Raw genomic sequence first — 19592 nt, forward strand, 5'->3', positions numbered from 1 at the left:
TGTATATACATACTTGTATACACATACTTCTGTAGAAATATAATTTCTAATAGGATTGATAGTTTTTCTCTAAATTCATATTTCAGGAAGCATCTATTTTTCACTTGACAATAGCTAAAAACACTTTAATACTAAGATCAGTAAGATCTTAGTACATAGTAGAGAGCCTTACTTAATGGAGAGGACCACACTCCAGCTTACACAGTAATGTTTACTACAGAACATAATATGGTACAGAATTATATACTGTGCATAAACTGGAGGAGTTAGGGAAGTTCCCTTGAACTAAGTATTCAAGCATTAAGGAGTCAGTAAGTAGAAGAAACAGACTATTCAATCGTAGGCATGACTATAATGTACTCAGGAAACTGGGGCAATAGTATCAAAAATTCTGTATCACCCTGGTCTACAAAGTGAGATTCTGTCTGAAAGACAGCACCCTTACCCTCCACCCCTACACATAAAAAATTGGTACAAAGGTGAGAACAGGCAGTACAGGGTTTATTTGGCCAACAACATGCAATCACTTGTGACTACAGTTTAGGTTGATGTGAATAGAGTTAGTAAAAAAGAGATAATTTTAAATTTTAGAAATTATTGAAATTTGGACTTTGATACTGATGGAAAAAGGCTCCTAGATATGTTAAAATATCTGGACTTGCTTTTTAAGCATGTGAATTGTATTAGTAGATTTAATGCTTAGGGAAATAATTCTTCTCACAATGTGAAGTAAAAACTTAATGATAGTGACAAACTGAAGAATCCCAGTCAGGAAGCTGTTGTAATCAAAGTGGAAATTGTAATGAAGAAGAAAAAGACACAAAAGTATTTTAAGAATTATTAGTGATATTAGAGTAATGGAAATATAGGTGGAGGACAGGAGAAATAGAAAAATTTTGGTTCAAAGGACTAGCAAGGTTAGTGTTGTCTCCGAGACTAAAAATATGAGTAGGAAGGAAATCTGTTTTGGAGAGATATGTAGAGGTGTGTGATGTATCTGTTTGGAAAGTCTGACAGTCTAACATAATGTCACTCAGACAGAAGGGACTCAGGAGGTAAGGTGGAGAGGATGAATAGGTAGGATATTTTCCCCAGTGGTCATCACATAGCCAGAGTACTTTTCCATAATGAGCACTTGTTGAGGAAATGCTGGTTTGCTGTTTGTGGGAGAATGTTAAATGACATGCAAAGAGTAGATGGTACCTTCATGGGGCAGGGAGAGTCTAACAAAGACAGTTAGTGTAAGAGTTTGAAACTGGTCCCTCCCCGCTCATTTTTCTACATTTGCTCCCAAATTAGATGGAAAGAATTGTAAAAATTTAAGGTCACTATATTTTAATATTCCAGTTGGCTTTTATTATTCATCAAAAATTACTTTCCCAGAACAGAGAAACCCAAGATAACCTTTAAAGGTTTTTAAATACCATTATTTTTCCCAGTAATTTAAAGTTAAAGCATATGCAACCTGGATTTAAAAAATATGTACATTCATCTCTAACTAGAAAAGAAAACAAGCATAAAAACATTTTGTATTTTAATATAAAACACATTAAATAATTTTTTTGGTTTATCAAGAGATGTTACTCTGATATCCTACTAAATACTTAATATATGGTTACATTTCTTTTTCTAAATTTTGAACACATTTTTGGTCTATATATCTATAAAAGATTGATGGAAACTAGATAAAATATATGATAAACCAGAATACATAATTAAAAATCAACTCTAGTCAGTTAAAATTTGCTGAGCTGACAAACTTACTATAATTCTAAAAGAAAATTTTAATTGAGTCGTACACTTTGATTACAGAAATTTACCTTGATAATAATTTGAGTGTGTGTGTGTGTGTGTGTGTGTGTGTGTGTGTGTGTGTGTGTGTGTGTGTGTGTGTGTGTTCCTGAGGCTTGAATTTAGGACCTGGGTGTTGTTCCTTACTTTTTTTTTTTTTTTTTTAGCTCAAACATGTTTAGCACTATACCAGTTAAGCTACAGCTCTATTAAGACTCTCATGAAATTTTCTGCCTGGGCTGACTTCCAGTTATGATCTTCAGATCTCGACCTCCCTGAATATCTAGGATTCTAGGCATGTAGCCACAGGGACGTGCCTGCCTTTGACTCTACTTTTTAAATAGCATTAATAATACAAAGTTTGCTTGGTGTAATGGTAAGACAAATGCATACGGAGAAAAGACCTAACCGAGAATACTGATTAGCTTTCTGGGCACTCTCAACCTCTATTCTGTCCATGTCATATATTATGTATTACATGAGAAATGAGTCAAAGAGTCAAAAATACCAAATATATAAACTAAAATATTTAAAGTTCTTTATTAGGATGTGTGTTGGCAATTAAGTTGATCATTTTATTTATGTACAACTTATATTAAATTCTACTTGTATCCTCTATGATGAAATCAATCACATACCTATGCATGGAACAATGCATTTTTTTGGCAAAAATACGATAAAATCAGTGACAGATATGAACTTAATTTGGGGGAAAGAAAAAGATACTTCTTACACATGCATTTGATCTATCTTTTCTGAAAATATTTTTAAATTTGTCTGAAGAACTACCTTTGTTTTCATTTTAATGATAGCAAGAATAATATCGCATATACCCTATGCCTGCCATTGTGCTTAAAGTTTTAATTCTCCCAAATTATAGCATGACAATGTCTGCCTTTTGTGCATGATGATCTCATATATTCCACATTGCTAATAAATGGTAGAATCCAGATTTGAGCTTAGATCTGTCAGCTTTGAATCCCATACTTTAACTCATTGTGTTATTTTATTATATTAACATATGTCAGGGCATCATTGACGCCTACTAGTTGCACTGAATATTCCTCCTATACAATTTTAATGTTTAAATGGTCCTGAACACCTAATGATTCTGGAATGGTTTTAAGATAGTAGACTCGAAATTAATTACTTATAGATGACATATGTGCCATTAAGCTTATAAGCCAATTTATGATCATTAAGGGAATAGAAACTTATTTTAAAGATAGACTATTTTGTATAAAATTTCCCTAATCATTGAACTATGCAGAAGCATTATTGTAACTTGTTTCTTCTAAAATACCTAGCAGTAATCACCACTGGATAAAAACACAGTATGTACAAATACAGATTTACAAGTATCCTGTGAGAACATTGTGAAGATGTGAATATATTTGATCTGTTCTTACATGAGTATGTAATTAGAAACCAATATAGATAGATATTAGTGTGTTTATGTAGCATTTTACTAAGTCGAGTAGAATTTACCTTGGTTGTTTGAACTTATTCACATTTTTTTTGTGTTTTCTTATTTTTGTTTTTATTTTCCTATTTTCCTTACCTATATCATCTTCCTTGACCAAACTTCTTGTTTTGCTCTTTTTGAAGATGTTGGTTGGAATATGAAAAAACTGTTTCAAAAAGTTTGACTTCCATAATGGTTTTGTGGTTTTGGTTTCCTTCTTTATGTAGATTTCTATGGGAAGCCGCTGCCTCCACTGGCTGTACGACAGAGACCTAACAGTGAGGCTCATGATGTGATTTCATAACCTCGTCATGTGGACTAGCTGTCAACATTAGAAAAGGGATCTGGAGCCTTATTATTTCTAAAAGGAGAAAAACCCTGAGCATTGATGACTGAAGTAAATAACTGATTTTAATGTGAAGAAAATAGCCAAGACGCTGATCTGATGATTTGCTTCTCCAATATCGTCACAGATAAAACAGGAAGGAAACAAAATGACCAATAGATTGTATGAGCATTTTAATCGAATTAGCAAGATTTAGTGTTGACATTATGGTTAACACATCCTGCTGATGAGCATGTTCCTGAAGGAAAACCTCCTTAGAAGTAGAGACAGTGGACTCAGAATACTTTATTTACTATTTAATAGTCTGTATTTCTATACAATAAACATTTTTTGTAAGATACATGTGTATGGAATGGGAATTCCTGGGGATCTGTAACTACATTTTTAACTATTTTTATATTTTTCTAAACTTTTGTTTAATTTCTATTTTCTTCATTGTGCACTTTTCTGCAGATACTTTGTTTAAACTGTGTCTGGAATATAGAGTTGATTGACAGACATGAACTATACAAACAGGATATATTTATATGGGTTGAAGTGTTTTGTAATAGCATTATTCTTCAAGTATCCATTCTCTTTTTGGCTTAACTTTAATTTTTTTTTTTTACAAAAGCAAATTCTCAGATCTTCTACTAAACGATATGTACCCAAGGACACAGTTCCATTTGTGGTTATTTTTCTTCTTTTCTTTGGTGTTGAACCCTAGACTTGAAGTGCTTTTTTAAAATCTAATTTTTAAAAGATTCTTTAAAAATAAATATTCACTAAAATTCATTAAGATAAATATATGTTTTGTGAACATTATTCTAAGATACAGTAGACCCCTGTTTCTAGAAGCAGACACTTTCAGAGGTAATGGTGCTCCGCACCAGTCCTTTATACTGTCAGGAGCTAGTTATTTTCTGACTTAAATTTCAAGACAAAAACGGCTTAAAAGGCACCTGCAGGTCCAGAGGTTTATATTTTGCAACAAGTAAGTTTGGACATTAAAGCAATAAGAATAAAAGTTAGCTCGTATACTGTTTATATATGCTTTCTTAATTTCTGAGTTTAAAATAATAGCACTTTTTTGTAGTAGAGAGTATCATCAGATTCTCTACTCATCTGTCTTCCAACTTTTAGCTAGATACTTTTGAGTACTGGTTTCATAATGTTACCTTTAATTGAAAGCCTGACTTTATATCAAGGGTAAAATTAGATAAACACAGTAATTCTCAAGTCACCTTGATAAGATTGGTGCATTTAGTAACTTACATTGACAGCAGTATCTTACATTGACAGCACGCAGTACGTGCCTCTGAGCAGTTTCCTATGATTAAATTTTACTTCAGAGCATCCCACTGTATTCACATTTTTCATAAACAGGCCACTTAATTCTATAGTCACTATGGTACCAATTTTTGGAGTTTATATGTGTGACATACCTATCACACTGATCAAAAAGCATTCCACTTCAGATACAAAATTCCTAAATTTGATAGGCAGTTGAAATGTGAGAATAAGCATTGGAGGAAGACAGGATACAGATTTTGGACTGGATTTTAAGGGAAAATTGGCTTATATTAGATTCCTGTAATACATACATTTATTCATTTAAAAAACTAACTCATACATTTCCTATCTTTTCCCCATTCCTCTGATTTGGAAGACATTTTAAAATTCTTATACTACACATATTTACTGTTCTGTATGATAATTACTGACATCGTTTAATAAAAGATTTTGGAATATTGTAAAGTGGAATCAATGTTTTATATAATCCTACTGAAAATTAATTTGTCTCCCTAAAGTGTCCTAATAAATACTTTGAAAGATATTTTGTTAATGTAGGTTTTAACAATTAAATGTCTATTTTGTTATATGCTACATTTTTATTCTTGATCATTATTAATTACATTTTTACACAATAAAATAATTTATGCCAGCATGTTGTTCCTCTTACATTTGTTGGTTTTAAATGAGGTTCTTTGGATAATGAGATTTTTTAAAAATATGTTTTCAGAAAGACAATTTAAATTTGAAGACTAAAATAATATACTTAAAAATCGTTATTGTAGGGCTGGGAAGGTGGCTCAGTGGTAGAGCGCTTGCCTTGCATGCATGAGGCCCTGGGTTCGATTCCTCAGCACCACATAAGCAAAAAGAAAAAAGCCGGAAGTGGCGCTGTGGCTCAAGTGGTAGAGCGCTAGCCTTGAGCTGAAGAGCTGAGGAACAGCGCCCAGGCCCAGAGTTCAGGCCCCACGACCGGACCCTCCCAAAAGAAATTATTTTTAAAGGTGATCTCAGAGGAGCTGCAGTTATGTAAGGTAATGTGTACATTTCCTCTTGAACCTCTTCCCTCCCTTTCTCCTAGTTTTTCACTCTCAACCTCCCCCATTATATTGTTCACTTTCAACATAGTGTCTAGAGTATTACTGCTGCATTTGTTCACCCTTTGTCCCACCATTTGTGTTCTATTGTCCCCCAAATAAACTTACATACAAGACATGAAAGTGACCACGAAGAAAAAAACAAAACCCACATCCCCGCGTTCAATAAGTACTGTATGATCACATGCACCATGAGCCTTTGGGGTCCTCTCCTAGGCGCCATCTCCTCCGGTCTGTGAGTGCTCACAGGCCCGTTTATCACAGCCAAGCGCGATGTTTACGTGTAGATTTATAGCACAGTACAGTCACACGAAGGAGCGGAACCCCGCAGCCGGTATCTCTGGGGTCTGGCCGGGCTCGATGCGACTGTTCCCAAGTCTTTCCGTTTCTTTACGGATGGAACACTGTGGTAACATTCCCCTGGTGTGTGATCCGACTTAACCTGCCATCCTGGGACAGAGCCAGCCTGAGCTTTCTCCGCATCCCCCGTGACTAGTTCTCAGACTGATGGACTCCTAAGCAGAAGCCAGTAACGATAAATCACCGGGTGGCGACAGGATCTCTGGCTGAGACCACGCACGGACACTGTTCACCAGTGAAACTTGCCCCGGAATCCTGGGCCTCTCTCCCAGTTCCCAGCAGGGCCCCAGCTTCCCACGCCCTAGGCGCCCACAGCATCCGGGTCCCAGGAAACACCGGCCTCGGGGAGCCGCGGAGCCGCCTCCCGCGAAACTCTCGCGGAAGCTGTCAATCTCCTAGCTAGACTTCGTCCAAAGGGGATCTCGCGAGATCGTAAACAGGAAAGCCAGCGAGCCGGCGGCTTGTCTGGCCATCGCGGAAGTCGGGTGTTCCGTCTCGGTCGTTCTCATGTCGAGTCTCGACGCAGTCTCGTTCGGACGCTCCTCCTGGGACAATGCTGACTCGGGTGAGGCCCCGGGGCTCCGGCTCGGCGATTGCGACCGACCCCGACGCGTCTCCTAGCCTGGAATAGTGTCGTGTGCGCTGGTGCGCTCGAGTCCCCGAGGTCCCCACCCTCTTCCCTGCCCGGGGCCTCGCTGCCCGGCCCGCTGCCGCGTAGCTTCCCCGGGTTCGAGCCCGGCCTTGGCGCGTCGGGGGCGGGGAGGGCGGTGTTCGCTCCGGGCCGCTGTGTGTCCCGGGGTCCGAGGGCCGGGTTCTCCCATTTTTCTTGGACCTCGAAAGAAACGCTTTTCGTTAAGGAGTAAGTTTCCGGGAAGACACGGGGCCTCCCCGCCCCCTGGCCTGTCTGTCCGGCCTCCCCCGCCCCCTGGCCTGTCTGTCCGGCCTCCCCCGCCCCCTGGCCTGTCTGTCCGGCCTCCCCCGCCCCCTGGCCTGTCTGTCCGGCCTCCCCCGCCCCCTGGCCTGTCTGTCCGGCCTCCCCGCCCCCTGGCCTGTCTGTCCGGCCTCGGCCTCGGTTCACGGGGGGCGCGCACAGGTAGTCACGCCCCGTGAGGCGTTGCACGGAGCCGCCTCTGGTCTTCTTTAAGTCAGTTTTGTTCTCCTTGATGCAGTTGTCTTGGCGTGATTAGTTCCACTTCTCACCTGTGCTTCACGTTTGGACAGCGATCAGGTTGAAAAACTCTTGCTTTTGCATAAGTGGATTGCGTATTAGTAACACAGCTTTGTTGTAGCTAATAATGTTTCCATGACCAAATGGCAGGGGTAGCTTTTGAATTTCTTGTAAATAAAAAGACCACGCTGTTGTTGTTCAATAAATTTGTACTATTATCATTGAGTGTCAGTATCTTTTTTTTCCCTTATAATCTTAGCTGAGATCAAAATCAGAGGGGAAGCTTGCAAAGCAGATTTGCAAAGTTGTGTTGGATCATTTTGAAAAACAGTATTCCAACGAACTCGGAGATTCCTGGAGTACAGTAAGGTTAGTATAATCTCTTGATGCTCTGAGAGAACCGTTGGGAGAGAGGATTTAGCGTTAATTTTGGGGAGGTTGGATGCAGTGAGGATAAACGGTAGACTCTAAACCTGGAAGCAGACACTAATAGGAAATTGTTATAATGATAGGGTAATGATCAGCAGAAAAAGGAAAACTGATATTAAGAAAATTTTATGTCTTCTTGTGCAATTATTTTGCTCTATGAAACAACTGATCACTAAGTTTGAAAAGTTATGACAAAAGATTCTTAAAATTTTGAGTAGTTTTTGAAATTTAAAAATTTAAAAAAAGCCAGGCTCCAGTAGCTCCGACCTATAATCTTAGCAATTCAGGAGGCTGAGATCTGAGGATTGTGGTTTAAAGCCAGCCTGGGCAAGAAAGTCTTTAAAATTTGAAGTGGCTCTGTGGATTAAAGTGGTGGAGCAGTAGCCTTGAGCAAAAGAGTTCAGGGATAGTACCTAGGACCTGAGTAAGCTGACAAAAAAAAGTAAGATGCAACAACAGTAATTCTTTAATAATCATTTATTCCCTGATGTGTCTGTTGAACATACATACATATTAAGAGTATTATAAAAATAATTCATAAAATTAAGGAATTTGACTTGTTTGTTGAGTTTTACTGTTCACAGTGTTACTATATGGGCCTTTGACACCAAGTATGTGATTTATAACACCCACTGTCTTTCAAAGAGCAAGACAGTCTTAGTGTCTGGATTGCTTACCATCTAGTGTTATAAGGAGAGTGGCATTGTTCTAACTATGTAAACTCCTAATTTGATGAGTATGATATAAGTAGGCACATACACCTGTTTTATTTGTCAAATCGAAGGCCTGAGCAAAAACAATGTCTTAGTGACTTTAACAAGTGTTAACTTGGCAGACGAAAGCAGACACATTGTAAGTTAAGCAAAGAATATGCACCATTGGAGAAGTTAAGGACAAAACCCAACCCATTATGTCACAGGGGAAAAAGTTATAGATCTGGATCATGGTTCAGACAATAGTTACTCACATAGTCATTTTATTTTTTACTTGAATTAACTCACAGTATGTCTTCTGTATACAGATTAGCTTTAACTAATTTTTAGAACAAAGATTAAGTCTTGGCAAATAAAATACAATCTGATGTGGTTTAAGATAATTTTAGAAGAAATTAAAGCTATTTTGGAGACATGAAATGAAAAGGTAAAATAAGTATGAGAAGGTAAAATATGAAAAGGTAGTATATAGACAGTATTTATTTCACAGCTGGATTTCAATATGAGTATCTTTTGTCACATAGGTGGAATGGAAGTGTGTAATAAATTAATGATGTTTTCAGTATGCAAAGGTATATCCCAAATCACATATCTTGAATGCTTAATGTAACAGACAATGCTGACTTAAGTGCTTTTCAGATACATTATGTAAGAGTTGTTTTTCATTTTTCATTTAAGGTTATTAGAGTTAACCTGACCATGTTTACTCAGCTAGTAAAAAACAGAGCTGGAACTTGTGCTTAAGTTCTCTAACTTAGGACTTCCCACTGTTAACCCTTGTTCTGTGCTGCTGCTCCTACCTGGAATGTAATTAAAGCATACTTGGATGATTAAAGATTTCGAGAGATATTTCATCTGTATATTTTAAAGAAACTTGGCTACTCATACCCTGTAATCAGTTATTTTTGTATTTAGTGTGCTTTGGCAGCCTGATAAATTATTGTTTGACCCTAAACAAAATGACTGGTGAACCTCAAACCCATTTAATTAGCTGTGCCTTTTGCTTCATCTACCTTTTTGTTGTGATTTTATGTTAATTTAAGTTTTGCATAACTGTACTAAAGTTACTATAAGCAAAATAAAGGCTTTTTCGGAAGGCAATCTAAAATAGAAAATAGCTTAGTAAATAAGAATAGAATTATGTATTTTTGTTTTGTAACAATTTATAAAGCGTAATAATGTGCTTTTAACTAAGTAGATTTCTATTTAGTTCCAGGAAAACTCAAGTGTTTTATGTTTTCCTTGTGTAGATAATAACTCTAATTTTAGCTGAAAGTTTTAGTATTTGTTTTAATTGTAGTGAATTGTGCTGTTTTGTAATGCCCTTTCTTGGCCATTCATCCTCTTAGAGACCCTTTAAAGTTTAAGTTTACTGAGTTCAACTTTTGTAATACATGTTACCTTCTAGTTCTTTCTCAAATCCAAAGCAAGACTTTAAACTTTGCTTAATATATTGTCTGAAGCCATGCAGTCCTTTCTAGTATCATTTCCCTACTCGAAGTGTTCTGAAAATTAAAATTAGTTGTTATATTCAGCAGACTGAGAAGAATATCATTTTTCTCATTGCTTTGGATATTTGCTTATGTTATCTCAAAGTATCACCATTAATCTGATTATCTCTTTTTTCTTCTACACCTCATCACCTTTGTAATAAAAACAAAAAAATGATCCTCATTCACCTAAGTCCAACATTTCTCTCACCTTTATGGAGGTGATATATAAGCCCTTGAAATATACCTGATAAGAGTGTCATGTTTACTGGAGACCTTGAGCCACACCTTAGAGTCCAACAATGTGATTTGTCTGGAAAGTTAGCATACATATCAGCTCAACCTTTCACAAGTGTTGGAGAATAAAAGGTAAAGGGCAGTTGACTATGTCTGCCTTTCTGGGTCTTCATGAAATTGGACACCAGAACTTATTGAGCACCTTTGAGTGCCAGTACTCCTATGCATATTTTCACATATTACTGTGAAGAAAAGTGGGTCTTATTTGTCATACCACAGTTTGAAATCAAAAATTCATGCTTGTTCTTGAGGCATACCTACAATTTATATGTTTTTTTCTATGATAAATTGTAGCCGCAATTGTAAGTACAGCAGTTTTTAATGTGTGTTTCTAGTGAATAGTCAACCATGAGAGTGGTCTATGGGATCCCACAAATTGTGTAGTTGGTGTGATTGGTGAGAGTTATCTTGGTGACTCCCAAAATGTATGATATTACACAACACTACTCTTTCCCCTATCAAATCAAAACAAACAAACAAACAAGGCTGTTGCTTCTGCCTGATATATGTTTTTTAAATTTGGAATTCTTTCTAACTCTAAAGCCACTATTTAGTTAGGCTTTCATCATCTCTTATTGGGCATATTATAATACCTGTAGTTTGCTAATTCCTACCTTTTTTTTTTTTTTTTTTTGCTTATTTTAACTACTACACATATCAGCCAATAGTCTCATCATTGTAAAACCAACAACAATTCTCTGTGCAACCCTCTAAGATGTAGTTATCTTATTTACAGATAACTTGAGACATGGGCTAATGAATACAGTTCATATGAAGTTTTTCTTCATGGAAATTTTATGTATTCTATTGAAAGCAAATAAGCAAAAAAAAAAAAAATTTACTGACCCAAGTTTATAGATACAAAGGGAAAATAATTGCTTGATTCGATAGTATCACCAGATTTGTATAATGTGGTAGAATGGGATGGTTAAGGAAGAGAGAAATTAACTAGTCTAGATTTCTATGTTGTCCCAAATGTTGGCTTTATACACATACATACAACTTGAATTTGTGCAAAACCCTATAAAGTAGCAATTTTATGCTCCTTTAAAACTCAGTGGTAAGAATGATTACACTCTATGGCAAATGCATGCCATTTGGGCTGGTATGAGAGGCCTGGAATCCAGAACTCTGGAGTGTGTACATATATTCCAATATTCTTACATTCTGGTTTTTTAGTCTTTTGCTATCTTGACCAAAAACACTAATGCTCATTCAGAACTTCCTTGCTATGTAGTGTAGATAAGAAATTTGCCATGAATTTCTCTTGTATGTGTGATAAGGAAGAAACTTTGCCAAGAAAGAAAACCATCATCTCATCATTAGAACTTCTGATGACTAAAAATAAAATGGATTGAAAACATACTCTTGTGTGTTCCATGAATTCATTTATTCTTCTTAAACCATACACTAATATTATTGAATGAGCACCCTCTGGTGGATAGTTGTAACAGTTAACAAGGAACTGCTAATTTTGAACCTGTTCAGTTTAGCAGTTTCTAGATAAAATGTTTTCATATACTTTTTGTTTGCCAGTCCTAGAGCCTGAACTCAAGGCCTAGGTTCTGTCTTTGAGCCTCTCTGTGCTCAAGGCTAGAGCTCTACCACTTGAGCCACAACACCATTTCTGACCTTTTCTGTTTATGGAGATAAGAGTCTCACGGACTTCACTGCCTAGGCTGGTTTTGAACTACGATCCTCAGATCTCAACTTCCTGAATAGCTACAATTACATGTGTGAGCCACCAATGCCTGGCTAAATCTAATTTATATTTAAAAAATGAGTGAATGTTGATAAGAAAACAATAATGATTTAGCATATGGGAGGTAACAACAGAATGCAATAGTGAAACATTCTACAGAAAGGTTTTCTGGGTTATACAGGCCCATCAAGTTTCAGGAATCAGTTTACAGCCCTGGTTTTCTTTTTTAAATTTAATTTAATTTTATTGTAAAGATGATGTACAGATCAGTTACAGTTACATGAGTAAGGTAATGAGTACATTTCTTGTCAAACAATGTTAACCTCTCCATCATTTTCTCCCATTTTTCCTTTCCCTAACTCCCTTCCTCTTGATTGTAAAATTCATTTCCAACATAATGTCTTTTCAGTATTGCTCTTCCATTGGTTGACACTGTATCCTTTGTCTTACCATTTTGTTATTCCCCTTCTTGTCCCTAAATCAGATAAACGTGTAGATGAGACACAAGGTGCCAAAATCTAAAACACCATAAACCTAAGGATAAGTAAAAATACAGGATAAACCATACAACGTGATAAACCAAAGGAAAGAAAATGAAATAAGAAATAACTTCACATAGTACATTAAAGTACAAAAAAAAACCCTCTTGTTTTCTTATTTTGGAATTCATTTTGATTAGCATCATTTTATATGGTCATATGTACATAGCTATTGAGCTATTGTCATCCTCTGCTAGGACTATCCTAGACATATTCTAATTACAAATGAGAGAAATCATGAAGCCTATGGTTCTTTGAGTCTGGCTTATTTCAATTACTATTTTTTCTAAGACTTTTCATTTCCTTATGAATGATGCCATTTCTTTCTAATGGAAGAATAGAATTCCATTGTGTGTGTGTGTATATATATCACATTTTCTTGATCCATTCATCTACTGAGGAGCATCTGGGTTGATTCTATGTATTAGCTATGGTAAAAAATGCTACAGTGAACTTAGTTGTGCTGATAGCTTTAGTGTGGCCTTGTTTGTGATCATTTGGGTAAATGCCTAGGAGTGGGATTGCTGGATAATAGAGGAGCTCTATGGTTAGTCTTTTGGGTAACCTCCATACTTCTTTCCAAAGTAGTTGAACCAGTTTTACTGATAGTAGTGTAGTAGCATTCCCTTTTGTCCAAATCCCAGCCAGCGTCTGTTATTATTTGTTTTCTTGATAATGGCCATTCTAACTGGGGTGAGGTAGAATCTCAATGTTGTTTTGATTTGCATTTCTCTTATGGTCAGAGATGTTGGACATTTCTTCCTGTGTCTATTGGCTATTCTTCTTTCCTCTCTAGAGGAAAGAGGTGGTTAATGAGGTGGTTGTTTCTTTGAGCATTTGTTATTGGAGGGTTTAATTTTTTGAGTTCTAGGTATATTTTTGATTTGAGGCCCTTTTCTATTGTATGCCTAGTGAAGATCTTCTCTCAACCTGTGGGCTATTTAAGTTGCTAGCTATGTCCTTTGCACTGCAGAAGCTCTGCATTTTAGTGCAATCCCATTTATCCAGTCTCCCTTTGATTTGTTGTTTCTGGATCTTTATTTAGGAAGTTTCGACCCGTGCCAAGGAGCCATAGTGTATCCTCTATCCCTTCCCGTTATATTTTCAGGATATCTGCTTTTACCTCGAGGTCTTTGATCCATTTGGAGTTGATTCTGGTGCAGGGTGATATGTAAGGATTTAGCTTCAGTTTTTTACATGTATATAGACAATTCTGCCAGCACCATTTGTTGAAGAGGCTGTCTTTCTTCCATCTAGTGTTTTTGGCTCCCTTATCAAAGATTAGGGTTCCAGCCCCAGGACCAGCAAATAAATAAATAAAAAAAAATATATATATATATCCTACAATATAATCTAGAAATGGCTAAACTGAACAGGTTCAAAATTAGCAGTTCCTTGGTAACTGTTACAACTATTCACTAGAGTGTGCTCATTTAATCATTTTAATAGTCTGGTTTAGGAAGGTAACTCTACACAATTATTAATGTGTCACTTTTATCAACTATTGGTATCTGTATATACAATTATTTTATTAACTTAGAATAGCTTTTAAAGTTCTTAAGAAGAAAAATAACCAATGACTATATATTTGTTCTATTTGATGGTAAATAGTTGAAAGTGTTTTTATTAGCACACAATACAAATCCTAATACACAATACAAATTGCTTACAAGGTATATGATATAGATCAAGCCACTACAGGCTTCATAAATTCAATTATATTTCTGACCACTTCTCTGTTATACATGACTCAAATGCTGGATAATTTTTTAAAATCAAATTTAGATAGACTGGGATACACATTCATAAGATTTGTTGTACAGTTCATAGGTTTCCCATTGAAGTATATTTTAAAGGAATAGTTTTATTTGAAAACCTGTTCAAAATGCAGATTTTAGGCCCTATATCAGATTTACCGAATCAATAGCTCCAGGTAGGACTCAGTAGTCTTTTCTCCAGACATTGACGAGCTTTAAAGTTCTTACCCTGATAAGTAGTTGAAATAGATATGCCAGGAAACTATCTTGGCCCCGTCCATAGTAAGCAAGAAGCAGTGAGTGGAAAAAGCACATATTGGACCTAAATTGAAATTCACATGGCATGCATGAGTCACAGGTGTTACATTTTAATCCAGCCATTTCTTAGGCAACTCCAGGGTGCACAGCAGCTGGAATTTATTTAATTGACCATGGTTAATGAGGCTCCCAAATAACTCAGCCAGAAAGGTCAGCTAGTAAATAAATTAAATGTTTCCTGCTGCATCATCTGTCGGTTGATGTGAGCTTGATTGTCAAGAGATCTAATTGTTGGACCAAATACAAATTAAACTAAAGCTATTGGGGGCAAGCCTGCATCATCAGTCTATAAGTGATTTTTCAATCATCCAAGGATCTGTATCATCTGAGCCACTCATCACCTCATTAACTCTATTACTGTAGAGTTCACTGTAGTTAGCTTTTTATTCTTTTTATCCTTGGCAGACAGAAACATTAATATTCATTCCTTCAAACAAAATTTTTATCATAATATTTCTAACCATAGTATCTGGTCATAAATTTTATCTCTAAGAAAAATACTTTTTGTGCAAATAATGACAGACCGAAATCTATTTTCACAGACATACAGTTAAGATAGGCCCTTAAAAAAATGTTTTTGCAAGATTTATTTTCTTCAGAGACCTGAAACGGGCAAATGAGGCATACCCTTCTGGTGCAGTATGTAAAGGGTCACACAAAGTAATTATAATATTTTAGTATTGGAAATTCTTTTTCTAGAAGCCATAATGAATAAAATCAAATTTTAAAATAAAAATAAGATCACAGCAGTGCTTGCTGGAGCCATTTATGGAGGAAAAGGAAAAGTTGGGAAGACTGATTTTCACTGAAAATCACCGCAAATGAAGTGTAAATCCAGGACCTCACTCACCCTATTAATATTTTTTTCTCTTTCTATTTCTAGAGATATTCTCACTTCTCCAGAGCTATGGCAACATGCTGTCCTCTTGAACAGATTCAGTTATCCTTCTGCACTGGAAGAGGAGTTACATTTGAAGGGCTATCATCCACTTGTCGAAGGATCTTTATCCTACTACCCTAAATCTATGAAATGTTACCTCAGTAGAACTCCTAGTCGAATGCCTTCAGAAAGACACCAAACTGGGAACCTGAAAAAATACTATCTCTTAAATGCTGCTTCTCTTCTGCCAGTGTTGGCACTGGAATTAAAGGATGGAGAGAAGGTTTTGGACCTGTGTGCTGCACCTGGAGGCAAATCAATAGCTCTGCTGCAGTGTGCTTACCCAGGTAGTTGGTTTTCTTTCAGAACTTGACAGTATTTTAATAGCTGTATGTGTCAAATACTGTGAAAACATATGGGAAGAAATGTAAAATTGAATTTATAACATTAGGAAGTCTGAAAACCAGATATTATGCTCAAGAGTAGATATTTTAGCTGAGAAGTCAGTATAAACATCCTCTTGGAGCCGGGCACCAGAGGCTCACGCCTGTAATCCTACCTACTCAAGAAGCTGAGAACTGAGGATTGCGGTTCAAAGCTAGCCCAGGCAGGAGAGTCCATGAGATTCTTAACTCCACTAAACCACCAGAAAACTGGAAGTGGCGCTGTAGCTCAAGTGGTAGAGCACTAGCCTTGAACTGAGGGACAGTGCCCAGGCCCAGAGTTCAGGCCCCACGACCGACAAAAAAAACAAACAAAAAATAACAGCATCTTTGGGGCTGGATATGATATTTCATACTCATAATCTCAGCTACTTGGAAGACAAAAGAGGGAGGATTTAGGTCCAGAGCTAGTCTGGTCAAAAAGACTATCTGAAAAAAAGCATTAAAGGCATAGGACTAACATGGCTTATGTGGTAGAATGAGTACATAGCAAGTTCAAAACCTTGGGGCAAGCCACAGAACTGAAAACAAACATACAGACACTATCACCAGATAGTATAAATGCGGATAAGCCAGTGATAACATTGTAAATTATTGTTTACTTTTTGTTGTTGTTGGGAACTGAACTCTGGACCTCAAAAATCTTTATTCGTATTATCATTGAAAGCAACAAATCAACATTCATGTCAATTGTTTTGTTAATAAGTGATACTGTAAAAAAGAACTAACCCAGATATTTGGTTGATTATTACTTATTTCTAGATGAGGCAGAATTCAATATCAGTTCTGTCTGATTTTTATTGGATGGTCTTATTTTTTTATAAGTGTAAATGCTGTTGTTCACACAGGTAATAGAATACAAATGGTAAAACTCTGTTGTAGTGGCTTCATTGGCTCTTCAGTCTCATTCAGAAATATTGTCTCAAATCTTCAGATATCCTTAAGCATTACTTCAATTACTTTTTTATGAGAGCATACTTTAAATTCATTTCCACTGTTGTCAAAATCCAAATATTTGAAGGCATTTTAGTTACAAAAAGCAGTGTTGCTTAATTGTTAGATCTATTCATTCATTTATTCACTTTTCTCAACCAAGACACCAGCATATTAAACTGCCCTTTTTTTTTTTAATGCTCTGGGAATTTTTAAACTCAGTAAAGTTTGCCTTAAGATTCTAGATGAGAGAGGTCTGAGGAGATCTGAGGATTATGGTTTGAAGCCAGCCTGGCCAGGCAAGTCCATGAAACTCTTATCTCCAATAAACCACTCCAAAACCTCAAGTGCCAGGAAGTGGCCCTGTGGCTCAAAGTGGTAGAGCACTAGTCTTGAGCAAAAGAGCTCAGGGACAGCACCTAGGCCCCTAGTTCAAACCCCATGACTGACAAACAAAAACCAAAAACAAAAAATATTCTTGATGGGTAGGAAATTTGCTTATATTTTATATTTATATTTTATATTTATAAAATTAGTGAATGACCATATGAAAAAAGACGTTCCACTGGAGGTATTCTCCTTTAGAAAGGTAATGTCTGAAAATTCTTTTAAAACTATCCATACCTGCCATTCTCTTAGAAAGTTATTAGTAGTTTTAGTTCCAGGGCATACACATCCCAGTTTGAAGACCGGTAACTTATTTCTTCCCTTGAGAGATTTGCTATTGAAATAATTTTTTAAAGTGAGAAATGCCAGTCTAAATGTACTTTGTCTGGGTATGACTAGGTCGGTTAACTTAGAAGAAAATATAGTGCAAGTTTTAGAGTACTGGTAAAAGCTGTTATTGAAGCTTGCCATATTTTAGGGTAAGAAAGCAAAATAAACAAGATCATTTTGTAAGGTTGTATTGTTATTGATTTAATTAAAGATGAATTTTATGGAATTATGTATTATAAGAATATTTGTTTCCACTTCTAGTCTATTTTTATACTGGCTGTTACAACTTTATACTTGATAATACTGGAAATACAAAATTTTTAGTATTGTGAAAGATGGAAGGGAGATATCACATTGGGTTTCATTTTGAAGAGGGAGCATTTTAACCTTAAATTATTAGCAGGCTATAAATATTGTACACATCTGTGAAAGGAAGCTGATTTGATTAGAAACCCAGAGGCAAACTGACATAATCTAGGAGTTTGAAGTAAGTGAGAAAGAATCTTCCTGTTCTTACATCAAGGGTAATGAACTGCAGGCAGTGTTCCAAGTAAAGTAGTTTTTCCTCTAAGTAGGACTAATGATAATGGTTCACTAAGAAGTACAGATGTCTTCATGCTGATCCTTGAAGTGCAAAATTAGGTTAGCCACAGGCCTCAAATTTGGAATGCAGAAGCAATGCTAATCAAAGCTTTTATAAGCAAAACTTAAAATGATGGCTATACTAGGAGTGAATTTTATGCACCAAATTTCTTTAGGTCATTATTTGCTGTTTTTCTGGACAGAGGCTCATTGTGTTAAATGATCTCAGAGCTTATGTTTTAGGATGATTTGGGAAAAAAAATACTCCACTCTTCTGTTGGTCTAGCTGGTCTCACCTATTTGCACAGTGATAGACTCGTCACTGTGTGTGTGTGTGTGTGTGTGTGTGTGTGTGTGTGTGTGTGTGTGTGAATTCATCCTTTGAAGTATCTTAATTGTGACAGTAAAGGAACAAACAATTTTAATTCTAAATAGTAAACCGTGAACATACTAAACAATGGTGAGTGAGCTTGATCAAGTGGTATGTTCAGCTTTCTTGGCTATAGCTCTTTTCCAGTAAAATTCTTCTCCCTATCAGTATTAAGGATATTTTTTTGGTGTCATTCCTGGGCTTGAACTGAATCAGAATGCTGTCCTGAGCACTTTTACTCAAGGCTAGGCCTCTACCACTTGATCCACAGCTTCACTTCCAGCTCATTTTTGGTGGTTAATTTGAGATAAGAGTCTTAAAGACTTTCTTGCCTGGACTGGCTTTGAATTGTGATCCTCAGATGTCAGTGTCCCATGTGCTAGGATCGTATGTATGACCTGCTAGTGCCCAGCATAACATTTTTTTGGTATGTGTACAGTTATGGAGGTTTTGAACTCATGGCCCTCTTCTCTCACTTGGCTTTTTCACTCATAAGTGGTACTACCATTTGATCCATTTTCTTGCTGGGTAATTGAAGATAAGTCTCTCAGATATGTCTGTGCAGCTGGCTTCAATCCTTATAGCACAGTCTCCTTCCTTCGTAACTGATTATAGTCTCAAACCATAGTTGCCAGCTAGTAATAACATTTTGACAACTGGTAAGCCTTTGGTTGTGGATAAAATTGGAAAGACATCTTCCTTGAATTGCTTTTGTACTCCTTCCTGCTGCTTCTTATCTCTAGGTTTTTTTTTTTTTTTTTTCTCATGCTACACTTACCATTTTGTCTGCTTCCCCTACTATCATCTTTCTATCCTTTAGGTTTTTCCCAAGAAATCAACTTCCCTTCATTAGGTGCATCTTTGTACTAATAACAAAATAATAACTTATGTTGGAACACATGCATGTATCCATGTTAATCATG

General features: G+C 36.4%; 2 protein-coding genes across 6 annotated transcripts in view; both read left to right on the forward strand.

Annotated features, from left to right (window-relative positions):
• Positions 1 to 5526, forward strand: part of Arl13b (ADP ribosylation factor like GTPase 13B) — a 43088-nt gene extending 37562 nt beyond the window's left edge. For all 3 annotated transcript variants that reach the window (XM_042676777.1, XM_042676778.1, XM_042676779.1), the window contains one exon: positions 3484 to 5526. In XM_042676777.1, the coding sequence (XP_042532711.1) occupies positions 3484 to 3560 (77 nt within the window). In that variant the 3' untranslated portion in view covers positions 3561 to 5526. The remainder of the gene's footprint in view (positions 1 to 3483) is intronic.
• A 1260-nt stretch (positions 5527 to 6786) lies between these two features.
• Nsun3 (NOP2/Sun RNA methyltransferase 3) overlaps positions 6787 to 19592 on the forward strand; it is a 47911-nt gene continuing 35105 nt past the window's right edge. Inside the window, exons 1-3 of one of the 3 annotated variants that reach the window (XM_042676941.1) lie at positions 6787 to 6896; positions 7759 to 7868; positions 15628 to 15974. In XM_042676941.1, coding sequence (XP_042532875.1) covers positions 6885 to 6896; positions 7759 to 7868; positions 15628 to 15974 — 469 coding nt within the window. In that variant the 5' untranslated portion in view covers positions 6787 to 6884. The remainder of the gene's footprint in view (positions 6897 to 7758; positions 7869 to 15627; positions 15975 to 19592) is intronic. The other 2 variants (XM_042676944.1, XM_042676942.1) reach the window with 2 other exon arrangements.

The sequence above is a fragment of the Dipodomys spectabilis genome, unplaced genomic scaffold (genome assembly GCF_019054845.1).
Source record: "Dipodomys spectabilis isolate Male_0828 unplaced genomic scaffold, ASM1905484v1 ptg000032l, whole genome shotgun sequence".
In the NCBI taxonomy this organism is placed as follows: domain Eukaryota; kingdom Metazoa; phylum Chordata; class Mammalia; order Rodentia; family Heteromyidae; genus Dipodomys; species Dipodomys spectabilis.